A 17,330-nucleotide genomic window follows, 5' to 3' on the forward strand; every position below is an offset into this window, starting at 1 on the left:
AGCAAATGCTTTCCTGAGCTGCCAGAAGTCCAGGCTTCATGGCTTTCGCTTCCAAAATTCTGAGCAGCTTAGTGGCCATGTGCAGTAGATGTGCCATGTGTCAGCACAGCCTTCATGGCCCTGTGCTCTGTAACAGTCCTCAGGGTAGTAAGGGTAATACCAGGAGGCGGAAAACATACAGAAGACCCTCGAGTCAGGACTGGTGCTGCCACCCCAGTGCAAGGCCAGGGCCTGCCTGCCCGTCCCCCTGCCTCTCCTGTCCCAGGCCTCAGGTCAGCACCTACAGGCCTAGCCATTGGACCATGCTCTTCACGCCCAGCTGGGTGCCTGTGAGAGCTCACCCCTGGCCTGCAGTGCCGGACCCCCTAAAAGATGATCAAAGCCCCTATGAATGTGGCTGCAGGGCCAGTCTCTGGGCTGGGGTCTCAAAAGCACAGAAAGAAGCTCAGGGTTGCATTTCTCTTTGCATTTTAATCATATATTTTTTCATTAAAATGGAGACCATAAAAGCCACTTCAACTATGTAATTGTGTCATTACATTAGTAGGCTTTTGTTGTGATGACCTAAACTCTCTTCATAAGCCATCATATTGTCTGTGACATTTGGCAGTGATGTTTGCCAGACAGATTTCTTGAGCACAAAATTAATTAGTGTCATTAAGTCATCAGTGAATTTGAATAGAGTTTTATAATTGAAAAGGGAATAGTTTTAAAATGTAACTTAAATTTTTAATTTTGGTAAATAAGATCTTTTATAAGGGTTTTAATGCTCAGAATGACACGTGTGCCTCCCACAGTCTGTATGCTCTTCATGGCTAATTTAAACACCTTGTTCCCCTCTCTGTCTTGGACAGTTCTCTTCTCCCTGGAAGTGGGTCCCAGGTGAGTGTGGAATCCAGCAGAGGGAGGGAGGAGGGTATGGGGGACAGTTGTGCTCCGTAAATTGTCAGCTGTTTCATCCACTGGGGCAGCATAGATGATGAAGACAGTGACCTAGTTTGACTCTTTGGGGGTGTGTTGTGTTATTTTTTTTTTTAAACAAAATATTAAAAATATCAAAGAAGTACAGAGGTACATATTCCTAATGTTTCCAATTGAAAAGTAGTGTAAGATGAAGCACCGGCGCTAGAAACTGTCCCTCCCTGCTCTCCCCCTCAGTTCCCAGGCCCCAGATCTGTTCAGAGGCAGGCACCCAGCCTCCTCCTTCTGTAAAGACTCCGTGGAGTGATCTCCCACTTCCAGAGGAAGATTTTGTCCCCTCAGCCCATCCCCGTGCACTGCCACTTCTGGCAGCCCTCCCTTTTGGCTAGAGAACTATTTGGTGTTTGGATTATTGTGACTGTGTGTGCATGTATTGCTTATAGCCGAGCACCGTGGCACACAGTGGTTGGATGTCCTCTCTTACACAGCTCGTGGTTTTAGCTGGCATGAAGAGTTTCCTCCTGTCCCATTTGCTAAGTTTTCTATGCCCCTGATGCAAACCTAGTCCCCAAACCTGAGAGGCCTGTGGCTCTTCTCCCCATGGGCAAACTCCAGGGATTGTAGGCATTATTTTCTACCTTGAGGTTCTCGTAACACAAGCATTTTTAAGTAAAATGATGCAATGACATAGACTTTATATTTCAAAGTATCTGAAATATGAATCAATTACATCTTTACATAAGGATCAAAAGTTTATTCTTTTTATGCAAAAAGGAAAATAATTATAGCTTCCAGGCCTGGACAGTGTCTTTTCTGCTTGAGCAGCAGACAGCAGGCATTTCATAGGACTGCCAAGCTTCTTTCACGCAAGTGTCTCAGTTGGTTTTTGCTGCGTAACAAGCCACCCCGAACGTAGGGCTTACGGCAGCAGTCCCTTAGTTTGTGGTGGGTTGTTTCAGAAGTTCTTAGAGTCTGGGCTCTTTCACATGCTCCTCTGACCAACTGTCATTGCTTTTTTATAGTTGTAAGTTGGTCAGTTGTGGGAGAGAGTGATGCTGGGGACTGTCTATTCTGCCATGTTGATTCTCTCTCCCTATTTAGCTCTTTTAAAAAACTTTGACTGTCCTTCTAGTGCTTTTCTAGGCGGGAGTAGGGGTAAGAGCCTGTGTTTGTCAGGCCCTGTTGGGCCTGCACTCTGCCTCCTGTTCAGCATTCCTAGCTTGCACATCATCTCCATGAGCCTCCCTCCAGAGCCACAAGTGGTGAATCCACTTCACCAGACAAACAGCCAGCTGGTAAGATGGCCAAAGTGTCATCTGGGAGGGGAGGACGGCCCCAGGACTCCCTAGTGTTGTGTATGGGAGAGGATCTGGGACGTGCTCACATTGGCATTCCAGACAGGGCCACTGTTCCAGGGAGTGTTCTTATCGTCATTAATGTCTTCCTGAATGCAGGCATCACTAATGTTAATTAATGATCACTGGAAATTACAAAGGAGAAAATGTTACTCCAGTGCTATTAGCTGGGAAAGCTGGTACAGTTTGAAATATATTTCTGTAATCTTATATAAATTGTGGGTGTGTGTCTCTGTCCATGTGTGTGTTGCCATAGATTTATAAAATTGGGATCATGTTCTGATATGTCTTTTTTACCTACTATATTGTTACTTACTGTACCATCCCATATACTTCAAAAGTATGATTTTAATAGTTTTATTGTATTTTGTCTTATGGATGAACCATGATGAGTTTAAACAACCACTGATAGGAGAACATAAAGGTTATTTCCACTTTTTAATCTATTTTTAGCTTTCTTGTGCATGAAATGTGTGCATTCATCTGGACAAAGCAGAAACGGTGTTGCTGACCCAAGACAAGCACGCTTATGGCTTTTGTTACCTGCAAGAGCTGTGCCAGTCCTGAGTGTGTCTGTCTCTCACTCACCCCCCACCCCTTGCTTATTCTAGGGGCAAACAGCAGAGCAGATGTAACCCAGAGAGTGGACACTCACCAAGCCATCCTAGGGATGGCTGCGTGCTAGACGCTCCATGGGCACCACTTCACTGGCGCCCACAGCATGGCCCTTGAGGGGGCAACGGTGGAGAGGCCGGTGCAGTGACCACCCCTCCCAGAGCCTTGAGGGGCGGAGCCAGGCCACACATGTGGTGACCTGTCTCTTGTTGACTTGTAAGTGTCGGCAATACCTCCTGTTCCTGTCACAGGCCTTTCCATTCTGTCTCCCTTCGTGCCTTCATTTCTGCAGTGCCAGTGTGGTTAACCGTATCTCCAGATGCTCCTTGGCTGTATGCATTTTTTATACGACTTACCATTTTCTTTGCTGTTTTCTGTTGCAATTCTGGTCTTTTTCTGATTGATGTAGGAGTGCTCTCTATAAATAAAGGTTGTTACAGCTCGTCTCCAACTTAGGACGGTCCGACTTACGACATTTCAACTTTACAAAGGTGCGAAAGTGATGCACGCTCAGTAGAAACTGTACTCGAGCAGCCACATGACCGTTGTGTTTTCACTTTCAGCACAGTGTTCAGTACAGGACATGAGATGCTCAGCACTGCGAGAAGATGGGCTCTGGGTAGGCTAAGGTGTGGTAGGTCAGGTGAACGAGGGTTTTCAAAAAGTTATGGAGAGAGTCATACTATCTTTGAATATCTTTTTACCATGCATTTTTAAAAAATACCCTCATACTGAATGGATTTTTTTGGACCTGTAAGGGGATCTTAACCCTTGGCTTGCTGTTGTCAGCACCACGCTCTCCCAAGTGAGCTAACCGGCCATCCCTATATAGGATCCGAACCCGTGGCCTTGGTGTTGTCAGCACCACGCTCTCCCAAGTGAGCTAACCGGCCATCCCTATATAGGATCCGAACCCGTGGCCTTGGTGTTGTCAGCACCACGCTCTCCCAAGTGAGCTAACCGGCCATCCCTATATAGGATCTAACAACCTTTATTTATAGAGAGCACTCCTACATCAATCAGAAAAAGACCAGAATTGCAACAGAAAACAGCAAAGAAAATGGTAAGTCGTTGGTGTTGTCAGCACCACGCTCTCCCAAGTGAGCTAACCGGCCATCCCTATATAGGATCCGAACCCGTGGCCTTGGTGTTGTCAGCACCACACTCTCCCGAGTGAGCCACGGGCCGGCCCTCTGAATGCATCTTTGACTGACGATATTTTCAGTGGTGATGGTTTATGGGGACATGACTCTGTCATAGGTTTCAGTGCTCATTGCATGTTGCCATTTGACTGTTAAGCTTATTTGTAAGCACATATTTATCCACTTGTCCTCTCCTCATTTGTGAATCAAAACATTCTTTCTAAACAGATTAGAAATGCCACCTCAGTCCCCTAAGTTCTTGTTTACATATCTGAGTCTGTCTCGAGGTCTCCCTGTGCTGTGCTGATACTACCCGGCCTTGCACAGGACACTGCACGGCGCTCCTGTGTCCAGGTGCCACCTCTCCTCCCCACGCCTCTGTTCTCCCTCTCAGGTTCTCTTTAGCTGTCTTGCCCATTCTTCCAGATGAGCTTCAGAACCATTCATCATAAAGTCCTCCAAAACCGTCCTGGAAATTTATTGAAATTATAGCAAATTACTAGATTTACATGGGGTCTGCTAATAACTTTATGATATTAAATTTCTTTTTGAGGAAATGGTGTTCCTCTCTGATTTAGGGCTGCTTCTGTCCTTATGAAAATCTTTGTTTTGTTTTTTAATAAATAGTGCTTATAGGTTTTATATTTAATTATCTTGGGGTATTTTATATTTTTATTTCTATTATGAATGGAATCTGTTTCTTCATTTTATTTTCTGCTTGGTTACTGCTAGTGTATAAAAGAGCTCTTGATTTAATTTTGTATTAGCCACCAATGTGTAGAATTTTCTTACTTATCCTAAAATTTTTTAATTGATTATTTCATGTTTTTTAGGTTAACAATAATGTTATCTGCAAATAACAGTCTCCTCCTGTTTCATTTAGCTGCCTTGACTAAAACATCCATAACCATGTCAAGATCTTGACAATGTCACCCATGGCACCCCTGACGTCACATGGGTGCCCTGCCAGTAGCCTGTCCTCTGGTTAAGCTGCCATGTCTGGGCCTCTGGGCCTCTGGACCCAGGATGTGGATGACTCACTGCCTTGGGGTCCTGAACTGGACACCCCATCTTCCCTGAGGTGCCATCCTCTTGTCCCAATTGTGTGGCATGGAGGAAAACTGGGGAAAAGTCGGGCCTTTCCTGCACATGTGCAGTTTTCCTGAGCTCAGGGTCACTGGGAACCCTCCGTCTGCACCCGCAGCCTTCCCCAAGTGTGAGCTGTGTCCGGCAGCTGCACTTTCAGGCTCCGTGAGGTAGGAGAGCAGGTTGCTCTCAAGTGGAAAGCCCTCCTGAATCCTGTTTGTAGAGACTTTAGCCTTTTTCTCTTAGAAGAGCTTGTTCACAGAGCGGGCACTAGGTCAAGATTGGATGAAATCACTTTCTGAGCTATGTCATAGTTTTCTAGTGCTAGTCAGGGTGTTGATCATTTTTATTACAGGTGCTATTTCCTTTGTAGTTCCCATGCTTTCCCTGATGCCCAATAGGCAGGATGGGGCACGTGATGGAGAATGTGGCTCCACCTCGGTTCTCGTTCCCACCGTAGAATTGTGAGCTCTGTGGGCCAATGCCCGCATGCCCCCAGGCTGAGCCCAACACAGAGCCAGCAGCTGCACTGCAAGAGCCACGTGTCCATTTCCCCATCAGGCATGGCTGTGCCTTTTCTTTTTCTTTTCTTTTATGAAAAATATTTTTCCTAACACATTTCTTTCTTGTGGCAAAATTCCCATAACAAAATTCACCATTTGACCATTTTAAAGTGCATGATTCAGTGGCATTCAGTACGTTTACAATATTGTACAGCCGTTGCCACTCTCTAGTTCCATAATATTTTTGTCACCTCAAAAAGAAATCATATGGGCCGGCCTGGTGGCGCACTGCTACAGTGCGCCGCTTGGGAGCGTGGCGGTGCTCCCACCGAGGGTTCGGATCCCACATACAGACCAGCCGCTCACTCGCTCACTGGCTGAGCGAGGTGCGAGCGCAACACCAAGGGTTGCGATCCTGTTGCTGGTCCCAGTCCGGTACGGGCCCAACACTGAGGGTTGCGATCCGTTGCCGGTCACGAAAAAAGACAAAAAAAAAAAAGGAAAAAAAAAAGAAAAAGAAAAAGAAATCATATGCCCATCAAGTACCCCCAGCCCCAGCAACACTAGTCTGTTTTCTGTCCCTGAGGATTTGCCCATTCTGGATATTCACAGAAATGGAATGATACAGCATGTGGTCTTTTGTGTCCTTAGCATAACAGTTAGAGGTCCATCCACACTGTAGCATGAATCAGCTGAATAATATTCTGTTGTGGCTGTTCCACACTTTGTCTACCCAGTCATCTGTCTGGGGACTTTGGGTTGTTTCCACCCTTTGGCTGTTGTGAATAGTAACTGCTATGAACATGGGTGTACCAATTTTTATTTGAGCTTCTGTTTCCAGTTCTTTGGGGTGTACCTAGGAGTAGATTGCTGGGTCTTATAGTAGTTCCATGTTGTGATAAAAATATATATAACATCTTAACCATTTTTAAGCATACAGTTCAGTGGCATTAAGTACATTCACGTTGTATGACCATCACTGTCAAGCTAGGGCTGGGTCTGGAGGTCACAGACCCCTCAAGCCCATTGTCCAGACTGGGTCACAAACCCTTCACATGAAGGTCTATGAGCTAGGTAACTTGCAGAAAGGTCCTTGGAGCCGTAGGTTAGGTTTGAGAGCGTGGCCCTGCGGGCGGGCACCTGAGGCAGACACCAGCCAAAAGGGCAGCACCACATGCACACTAACTCCACCCACACACAATTTGCTTACAAAGAATGCACCGCACCACCCCCATCAGGGCCTAAGGTGAGGGGTCTGATTAAATTATTCTATTTTCCCAATAGTCACCACCATCCATCTCTAGAACTTTCTCATCTTCCCAAACTGAAACTCTGCCCCCATGGAACATTGACTCCCTATTCCCCTCCCCCAGCCCCTGTCACCCACCCTTCTACTTTCTGCATCTATGAATTTTACTACTCTAGGGACCTCATTAAAATGGAATCATGCGGTATTTGTCCAGAACAGCTATTCTCAACAGGGGTTTAGTGATAAATTGCCAGGTAGTACCTGGAGTCAGGCGTCAGTCTATGGTGAGCGTGGGCATCACCACATGGCTTGGCTGTGGCCCTTGTCTTCACAGGAAGCATTCAGAGGAGCATCCAGGGCCACAGAGCACCACCACAGCAGCCCCATCCTGTAGCCAGCCACATGCGGCACTGGGGACCTTCTGAACCCAGACTTTCTCTTAGTTAATGAATTGATTTTACATCTATACTTCTATACATGCATTGAATGAATAAAAACAAGGACTGCCATATCTTTGCAAGAAAATTCTGTACCATATGTTGGATAATACCATTAAGGGGAGAAAATAAAATGGGCTCCATGTAATTCTCTGATGGTCAGGAGAGCAACCAGCAAGCAGACCTGCCTTTGGACTTGATGAGGAAACAGATGTTAAACCCAGGAGTAATTGGCCTCTAAGCAGCAACATCCTGTGTTTCTAGTAGTGAGGCGCTCCAGAGCTGCAGAGAGCTGCATCATGGTCACAGCCTCGCAGACCAGATGGGCAGGGCAGGGGCCAAAAGCACAGTGGACATTGCGGACCACCCGAGTCCCGTCCGCAGCTGTGCAAAGAAAACAGGAGGGGACATTGGCTCTGGGACCTCCTCGCAGCACTGTGGACTCATTTTCTCTCCTGTGAGGTCAGGGTTTGGCTCATCCCTAGTCCCAGACTGTGGCAGGTTATGGGTATGAGCAGCTGCCAGTGAGTCCATGCTTCTGGAAGCTTCTCTCACATTTATGCCTTAATGCCTCCTGGAGGGGTGTAGAGAGGGAGGATGCAGACATCATATGTGCACACAGAGGTTCTGAAAATGAGCCATGTTGCCACGGCCAGAGTGCCCCCTCACCCCCAGGGGGTAATGGGCCTCTAAGTGCAGGACTGGCCTGGCACACACCATAAGGCGCCTCCCTCCATGCCTTTGTGGCCCCTGTGAGACACCTGTTGGGCTCTGATTGACAGTTGTCTCCAGCCGCTCTTCCACTTACTAATGGAAGGGGTGGCTCAGCAGTCACTGTGCGTCGGTCTATAGCGGTTACTTGTGGATGTGTGCTGCGACAGTGGCTTGGTGGAGGCAGAAGCATGTGGTCTTCAGCTGAAGAATATGCTTCCAGTGGTTCCTGCTTTAGACAGACCCACCTCACCAGTGCCAGGACCTCAGTGGGTTCCAGGGGCTGGGCAAGGAACCTGAATGCCTGGTTAGGGGCTCACAGGGCTGAATCCCGGGACCCCTGAACCCAACTGGGGAAGCTCAGACCTCTTGGAGCTTCACTGTCCACACTGCAGAGAGGACAGGGGCTCTTCTTCCCTCAGTGCCTGAGCCAAGTAGGGTCCTGGATGTCCCACATCTGTCTAGCTGGGCTGTCCAGGCAGACGTCACCAGTGGTTTCTGCTTATAAACCAGACTGTCACCATCCTTTGGGTAGGTTTTGGCCCACTTGCCCATTTATTCTCTCAGAATAAATCCCCTTATATGAAAAATACTGTATGCATGTTACACATTTTGAAGTATCTTGTCGCACTGGCCTCCTGAACGGTCTCCGCTCCCTCCAACGTGCGTTCAGAGCGTTCCTTTCCCTCTCCTGGCGGTGGGACATTTCCATCTCGTGGACGAAAAATAAAAGTTATTCACACATTGTTTTAATTTGTTTGTCCTTTTTACCAGTAAGGCTGAACCCTTTTTCTAGTGTGTGTGTGTCCGTGTCAGTGTCACTTGTGCTGTGTCCGTGGGTAAGAATGAGGTTTAGCAGCTATCGAGTGGAGAGTGTGGTTCTTTTCCTCTCAGGGGGCAGGCTAAAATAGAAAGGAACCCTGGTTTTACGGCACTGGGAGCTGGGCCGTGATGTTTACTCTTTATTACTCATCCCAGGTGGCTGAACAGATGTTGCGCCAGGCACTGACGTTCAGGTCACCTGAGGCGACTCTGAGTGAGCCCTCAGGGCCCACCTAATACCTGATACCTGGGAAAGCATCAAGGCTGCAAGCTGTCGAAGTCCTGCCTAGGATGTCACAGCCCTGACACCCCAGACCTGCAGACCCTTAAGTATGCCTGTGGTGAGGATGTGGGCTTGTCACCCAGCACACTGGGCTCCTGGGTGAGCGGCCTGGCTGGACCTGCTGCCCAAGGGTGTTGATGGCCATCCTGGCACCATCCTGGGTGCCTCCTTGTTTGCTGCCAGGTGATCCTGGCATGTAACAGAGCATCTTGCTTTATAACATGCCCTGCTCACCTTTAGTTGTGCCTTCTAGACTCCGGGCTGCAGTGGTTTGTAGACGAGAAGGAACTGTCTGTGTATGTCCAAAGGTAATAGCCATGGAAGTTCATGTTGTACAAAAACCTCGTTGTGGGTTATGGTAGGAGGAGGTTCTCAACTGGATTTTATCCCAGTTCCTCCTTGCCGGTTCTTACTGTTCGACGTGCTGCCTCTCTCTGGTTCATGTGGACCCACTGTGTGTGTGCCAGGGTGTTGGGGGCACCAGGCCTGGTGGGGCCTTGGAGGGGAAAGGCCAGGATTTCCTCCAGGGGGAACAGGTGCCAGTCTTCCCTAGGCTGCAGCTCAGAGCTGAACTTTAAAGGAGAAGCTAGACTTAGACCCTTGGAGACAGGGCATGGCGAGGGCGGCAGGAACAAGTCACCCCAGCAGGTACAGCCAGCCATGCTTGCACTGCTGCCCCATACCCCACTCCTGCCTCCCTTCTCCAGCGATGCCATATTCACAGCCTCAGGAGTGGCTGCAGTAGCCCGGCCACACCTGCCAGGACCAGAGCCCCAGCCTGGGATGTCTGCTGCAGACCTTCCTTTCATAGACACTAATGTAAAGGGTGGTCCTGTCTGTCATTGTGACATTTGAGTGTCCAGTTTGGGGTGGGAACAGTGGGTGACATAACCGAGAGCTCTGCTCATTGCTGGTTGTGTGTGAGACAAGATGGAAGAATTATTTCCAGTTCTCTGAAACGCAGGAGCCTTTGAGTTGAACTAGTTAGCCCAGTGGGTGAGGTGGGAATGGCTGCACGTTGAGGTCCCCGTTGAGAGTGACATCCAGTCCCAAATGGGACTGTAGCTCAGCAGCCAGCCCCCATTCCCAGGAAAGACTCCTTTTTTATTTTCCTGTCTGTCAAAAATTGTGTTCCAGCGAGTGAAGGTAATTTGGGCCTGCCCTTTGCTTATCTTAGAAACACGAGTGAGATAATGCCTTAAAAGCTCCTTGAACATCTATGGAACAGGCTTCAAAACAGAGCCTATTGCAAGGCCATCGTGGCTTTCCTGCATGGCACATCCAGGCCGGCGTCTAGGTGGACGTGGACTTCACGGCTGCTGTGCAGCTTTGCCCCATCTTCCTCTCGTCCGCACCGACCGCACCAGGCTTGTTTGCCTTAAAAGCTCCTTGAACATCTATGGAACAGGCTTCAAAACAGAGCCTATTGCAAGGCCGTCGTGGCTTTCCTGCATGGCACATCCAGGCCGGCGTCTAGGTGGACGTGGACTTCACGGCTGCTGTGCAGCTTTGCCCCGTCTTCCTCTCGTCCGCACCGACCGCACCAGGCTTGTCAGTTGTCATTGCATTGCTCAGGAATGCACCTGCAATCTGTGTTTTATCTTTAGTGTAACCTTTTTGGAGTGACACAGGAAAGCAGGTAGCAAGGGCAGCCATGAGCTTCCCTCCGTTCTCCCATTTGGTGATGGCAGGTGCAGGGTCCAGCACAAGGAGTGAGAGGCTGTGGAGACAGGCGGGGCCTGCACCAGGGCAGGGTGCCGTGGGAAGCAGGGCGCACCTGCACGCTCCTCGTTTTGAACAGAGTCCCTCTGTGCTAAAAGTCCATGAATTGCTAGATGGATAGGAAGACCCCATGGCCGACCACACCTGGTGTGGAGTCTGGCCCTTCATCCTTTTCCTCCTGGCCCCTGTGTGTGTTGGGCATGGCGTCTCACCATCTGGGGCTGTTGTGCTGCAAATCAAGGAAAAGGAACAGGAGAGGCAACGGGCACCCTCTTTCATCAGGTGCCACGCTGAACAGAGGGCAGAAGAGGCCCATGCATACGCATTCACTGACAGGCGGGCGGGCAGCGGCTGGACAAGGAGCTCAGACCCCGGCCTTGCCTTCCCCACATGCCCCTGGGATCAGGCCAAGACAAGAGTTTCACAGTGAGCAACTAGCATAGTTATAGGGGTAGACTCGCACAAGAAATGCTCGCTGCTTAATGGTTAATAAAAACCCAACTTGAGCATATTCCATTGAGGCCAGTTAACCTAAGGGAACAGAGAAGATGCTCATAGTTGATTGTTAGTTTGATTTTTTAACTGTATGACTGGACTAGAAGGATTTATCAGTCATGAAATGAGTATCCAAGAGGTAGGGTTATGGGTGATTTTTCAAGTTATTCTTATTTTCGCATTTGCTACAATTTATAATCAGAACAACACTGTTAATCTGCAGGGCCCTAGGCCACTGTTGGGGTCCACATATGTATGGCATGAAATACCCTCAGTGTCCTGAAGCTGTTTGTGGCCCTCAGGACACACCTGGGCACACGTGGCTTCAGGACACACACACCCACACTCAAGTACAGGTTCCTGTAGCACCTGCCCCAGTGAGTGCCCAGGGTCATGTGGCGCCCCTAAGGTCCAGGGAACGTGGCTTCCTAAATGGCCATGGCCTCAGCATTAAGTATCTTGCAGAATCCCATGCCACAGGTTTTGAGCAGTGCTGTAAGCAGTCGCTGTCGTAACTGCGTGTGATGGTATTCATGTACTTTCATTGAACTTGTTCAATGAAGAGAGGCACTCTGAGCGGGTCAGGTAATGGAGCTCGCCGGAGGCCTGGAAAGTCTCTCTCTTCCAGCTGGATCGGTGTTTCAGCATAGTGAGGTTTTGTTTACTTTTTAAAGTAAAAATCTGGTTGGGTTTCCACTTGAATATTTTGTATATTAAATTCCAAAGTCAGAGTCAAAGAAACTAAATTCTGAGGATCTAATATTTGGTTCAGAGCTCAGTGCTGGCTTAAAAGTAAACTTAATATTAAAATCTGGGGGCTGGCCCATTAGCTCAGTTGGTTTAGAGCATGGTGCTGATAACACTGAGGTTAAGGATTCAGAACCCTGTATCGGCCAGCTGCCAAAAAAAAGAAAGAAAGAAAAAAACCTGGTTGGAGTAATGGGATCTGCTATTATCGTTTTTGTTTTCTTAGAAAAATTAAGTCGTAGATATTTTATTTTAAATTGTAGCTTCAGTCTGCAAAAAATAGCTTCTTAACAATTCTTCTTTCCCCGTGGAATCATCTTGCCCTTTACACGTGTTAGGGAGGTGCGAGTTGCAAATACACTAAATTGGCGTATCTCAAAGTCCTGTTTTTATAGCTTGAGTTGTGTACTGGAGTGATGCACACTCACTTCCCATCTCGTGGGACAGCTGTGACCCGCCCTCAGGGAGCTGACTGAAGCTACCCCCACGGGAACAAGTGTGCACTCGCGGTGCTGCAGTGTCATCACTGAGTGAGGAAAGTGACAGCGAGCATCCTCCTGTCGTGGTTCACCCGCACTTCACAAGAGCTCTGCACACAGAGGGTCATGTCAGAGGATCCAGAAGCAGGCCCAACATGCAGCATGGCCTTGTGAACGCAAGCATCTGCCTTGTTCTCATTGCTTTGCTCTACGGGCTTTAATACACAGGTCTTCTGTTTTAAATCCAATAAGACATAGTGCCTACCTAGGTGTAACGAAGAATAAGGTCACTCAGTGCTGCTGTGGGGCATTGTGGGGAATCAGAGTAACTCCCGCTCGGCCTGAGTTACTGTTGGTAATTGCTAGTTTCATTAAAACTCTGCAGCAGTGTTGTTTTTCTGGGAGCTTTGCCGTCCTATGAATTTTAATCACCAGTATCTGATTGTTGTTTCCAGTCATTTTGTAATGACAATTGAAAGACCTGACTTTCCTTCTGGGCTGTGGCTGAAAAGTAAATATTGTGAGACTATATTTGGCAAATCTGGCTGCTGCTCCTCATTTCCACATTAAATGAACACTGAGCAATCCAAGGGGACCGTGGTGCTGTGTGTGCATAGGGGACTGTTTGGGTAGGTGATAACAAGGGGGGGAAGAATTAAAATAATTATATGATCAGTTCAAAATATCATTGTATTTGTTTTCTGAACTGGAGAACACCAGGAAGCAACATCAGGAAGGCTGATAAGTTATATGTTTATTAAGGTTAATGATGCAGGTGGATTCCCTGAGCTGTTGACAGTACCCCAGGGACACCCTGGTGGGGGCCTTTACCTGTGGACACAGCCACAGCACCCTTCGGTAACTGAATCTGTTCACGTGCACAAACATTGCTCCTGGCAGAGGTACGTTACTCCCGTGTGGGCTCTGTTTGCGACAAGAGCATGATTTTCCCACGGCATGGCTGTGCCTACAGTGTCTCTTGGAATGAAAGTAAATAATAAGGGACACGTTTATCCCCCACTTCATTTTCTGTTTTGTCGCAATGTTACAATTTGGTTTTCCTCTTAAAAGGTAAGAAAACGCCATGGTTTAAATTGTCAGCCAAGTTCATGAGCTGGACTTACAAGCATGTGTGGTTCTGCCAGTGTGGAGGGGCTGAAGCCCCATTCATGCTTAGAACCAAGTGTATTGACTATTGGCGATAAGAAATGCAAAACCAGGGAGGGAGCAGCGCTGAGACTGGAAAGCCCTTGAAATTCATTCCTATTTCCATTCAGCTTGTGCTATGTCCCCACTGGGAGGCCTTGTTTGGATCTTAGGATGACATTCAGTGTCCACAAGAAGCCACCCTCTTTAGTTGACGTGTTCCAAAAGTATAAGCCTGACGATGGTGAAGGTGAAGGAGCACAAACGTCCAGCTCACTGCCAGAGGGCTTTCCAAATACCGTCTCCTTTAGTCCTGACAGCAGCCGATAGAACAGGCCCTACTACTAACCCGAGGCATGGAGACGTTAAATATTTAAGTCCCACGGTGACTCCACTAAGGGAGCATGCAGGGTCAGGGTTTGGGGCCAGCAGTCTGGCCTCAATGGTCTGCTCTAACCCCTGGACCACCCTGCTACCAAAGAAGTCCTTTGCAGACAGTCCTGAAGTTCATTTAAGATGGTTGTTTGGAATGTAAATTTTTTTGATAGGAAAGTTCTTAGGTTCCACGAGTGGGTACTGAGCTGAGAGCCTGGCCCTGACAGCCCCACTCCTGGCTCCTACTGCATATGCTGCTGCTGGACGTAGTGTGAGCCCCTTCCCCCTCAGCCTAAGCTGTGGGTCCTTGGTGAATGCAGCATGATGCACAGAGTTCCTCCAGGCCTCTCTTCTGAGGAGGGACCTAGCAAAAGACTCTAGAGATGCTCGTGGATACGTGGCCTGCTCCCTGTAGGTGGCCAGATGTTGCTGCAAGAGTCAGTGCCCACAGAGAAGGGAAGCTCCATCGCATTCTCACATGCACTTAGACACACATTTGCATGCACACACGTGCATGCACACTCTTGCAAGCACACCGGTGGCCCATGTTGCTCTGTGTTGGTGGGTGTATTTCCTTGGGAGCAATCGAGCTGTATAGTAGAAAGCTCGGGCAGCCTCCTTGCCTCAGCATCGAGGGGACCAAGGCCCCTCCTCTGTTCCTAATTCTTTTAATCTGCTCTTTTACACCTAAGCCTTTTTCTTTTTCTGTTGTTATTCCTTGTTGCTCTGAAGTGAAGTGTGTTTGTTATAGAACAGCTAGAGAATACAGACAAGGAGATGGCAGGACACACTGGGGACGTCACTCCCAACCTCACGGGGAAGTGCGACACACGTGCGCGCACGCGCGCGCGCACACACACACACACACACACACACACACACACACGAGTTGAAGGGTTGCCTCGCACACTCATCCCATTCTCTCCCGTCCTTGACCTTTTCCTTTCCTGAGCCTCGCCCTCCAGGCAGACCCACCAGTTGGTGGAAGCTCACCTCTGGAGCCAGTCATCTGGACTGAGACCCTGACCCACCGGCCACTTTGTGCCTCAGTTTCCTGTTTTGTAAAATACGTCATAAGGTCATGGGAGGATTAAATCAATTCTAAATGCAAAGCACATTGACGAGCCCTCAGTAAATATTACCTATTATCATCGTCCTCATCATTTTTACTGGCGCATAGTCTGTCTGTGAATGGTTGAAATGGACGTTTTAATTCGTTTCCCATCCTTAGATATATCTGGTTACTTACATCTGGGGGAAGGGTGCTTGGATATTAAATGTCCTCAGTAAGTTCCATGGGCCACTCTGGTTGCCAGGTTGCCTGCTCACCCTCTTCCTGCCAGTACCCCTCTTCCTTCCCTAAGGGGATCCAGACCAACAAAAGACAGCCCGACAAGAAACCGAACTGCTGATCAAGGACACGTTGGGGACAGCAGAGGACTGAGCTGGGAAGTGTGAGGGCCTGCCTTAGGAGGTGCCAACCCAGGCCAGGCCCTGCTCTCCTCCAGTCAGCCGGTGGCTGGTGTGGAGCCCGGGAAAATGCATGTAGCTGGAGCCCAGGCGTGGGAAGGAGAGCAGAGTCAGGGCATGTTCCGAGGAGGAATTGCTGATTCATGCTGCGGCAGCCCCTCTCCTGGTGGCCAGCTCATAGGACCCTTCCCACACTCTTGTCTGCACTGGGCCAGATTGTCCTCTGTCACCTTTCCAATGCGGTAGGGAAAGTGGGCTTTGATCACGCGTTTATTTGTAACCACTTCTGTGAACCTCTTGTTCTTTTTTGCTCAAGTTTTTAGTGGGCTACCTATCATATCCTTATTAATTTGTAGCAATCATTTTTATACAGTTTTTCTTGTTTACCTTTTGCATTTTAGTTTTGTTTATTCGTTACAATGACAATTAAAATTTTTTATGTGGCCAACTGTGCCATTTTTTGAAATAGGATATGTGATTTATGAAGAACAAAGTGCCCAGCTCTCAGGAGAGCTGTGAGTGCGTTTTGGCAGTCAGGAGCTGCCCTGCAGACAACCCTGCCGATGACACTTCACGGGGCAGACAGCCCGTTACCTGGATCATTCCTTCCTTTCTGAGTGCCCCCTGCCTCACCCCGGAACCAACCTTCTGACTTTTCATCATGTATTGGGTTTTCCTGTTCTTGAACATGACATAAGTCGAATCTTTCAGTCTTGACTCTTTTCTGTGCCCTTTCCCACGCACCCGTACACCAACACTGGCCCTATTTTGCTTGTTCTGCAGTTCATCCACGTTTCTTCATGTATTTGTAGTTTATTCTTTCTTATACTAATGCACACAATTTGTTCACATGTTCACCTTTGAGGGACGCTTGGGCTGCACCCAGCCTGGGCTGTGCGTGAAGCTGCCGTGCACATTCCTGGACGGGGCTCCTTGCGGATGTGCTTCCGTGCCTCTGGATGAATACCTGGGAGCAGGATTGCTGAGCTCAGGGCAGAGGTGTGCTCAACTTTGTAAGGAAGTTCCAAGAAGCTGTCCAAGGTGGTCGTGCCACTTCACACTCTCTTTTGGGTCATTCTCAAAAAGGCATTCCCAACCGGCAAGATGACATAACTCTTCCTTTGCGCATTTTCCCTTAGCAATCTAATGACTTTTATTTTCATTTTACCACTTACGAGGTTAGAAGGCTTCCAGAGCCTCCAGCAGCCCTCACATCTCTCACAGAATGAGCAGAGCTGACGTGGTGGTCATGGTAAAAATGCCGTCTGTGCAGAGTGATGCACGGCGGGGACACAGGCAGACGTGGGGGCTCTGGGGCTGGTGTCTGGGTGTCTGCTGGGTCTCCCTGTCTGTGAGCCCTGGCTCTGACCGCCTGTCTCTCCTTCCCACTCGCAGCAGCAGCAGGAGATGCTGGCCATGAAGCACCAGCAGGAGCTGCTGGAGCACCAGCGGAAGCTGGAGCGGCACCGCCAGGAGCAGGAGCTGGAGAAGCAGCACCGGGAGCAGAAGCTGCAGCAGCTCAAGAACAAAGAGAAGGGCAAAGAGAGTGAGTGTGCGCGGGAGGGCGCGGGTGCAGGTGGCGGGGAGCAGCGCGGCCAGGGGCATGCACCGGGACTCTCGGTTTAAGTACTTTCACGACCGTTTGGCAGTTCTCCAAACAGGCTTAAACAGTGTTAGGAACCAAAAAGCCTAGCAGGTGCCCAGTGAACCTGGCCTGTGAGTTCTGCTCTACGTCCTTTGGAGTTCCTTTCTCGAGAGCGCTGGGCAGTGCT

General features: G+C 48.8%; 1 protein-coding gene across 1 annotated transcript in view; it reads left to right on the forward strand.

Annotated features, from left to right (window-relative positions):
- HDAC4 (histone deacetylase 4) overlaps positions 1 to 17,330 on the forward strand; it is a 340,220-nt gene that overhangs the window by 208,155 nt on the left and 114,735 nt on the right. The window contains exon 5 of the mRNA XM_008574155.1: positions 16,954 to 17,104. Coding sequence (XP_008572377.1) covers positions 16,954 to 17,104 — 151 coding nt within the window. The remainder of the gene's footprint in view (positions 1 to 16,953; positions 17,105 to 17,330) is intronic.

The sequence above is a fragment of the Galeopterus variegatus genome, unplaced genomic scaffold (genome assembly GCF_000696425.1).
Source record: "Galeopterus variegatus unplaced genomic scaffold, G_variegatus-3.0.2 Scaffold1002, whole genome shotgun sequence".
Classification (NCBI taxonomy): domain Eukaryota; kingdom Metazoa; phylum Chordata; class Mammalia; order Dermoptera; family Cynocephalidae; genus Galeopterus; species Galeopterus variegatus.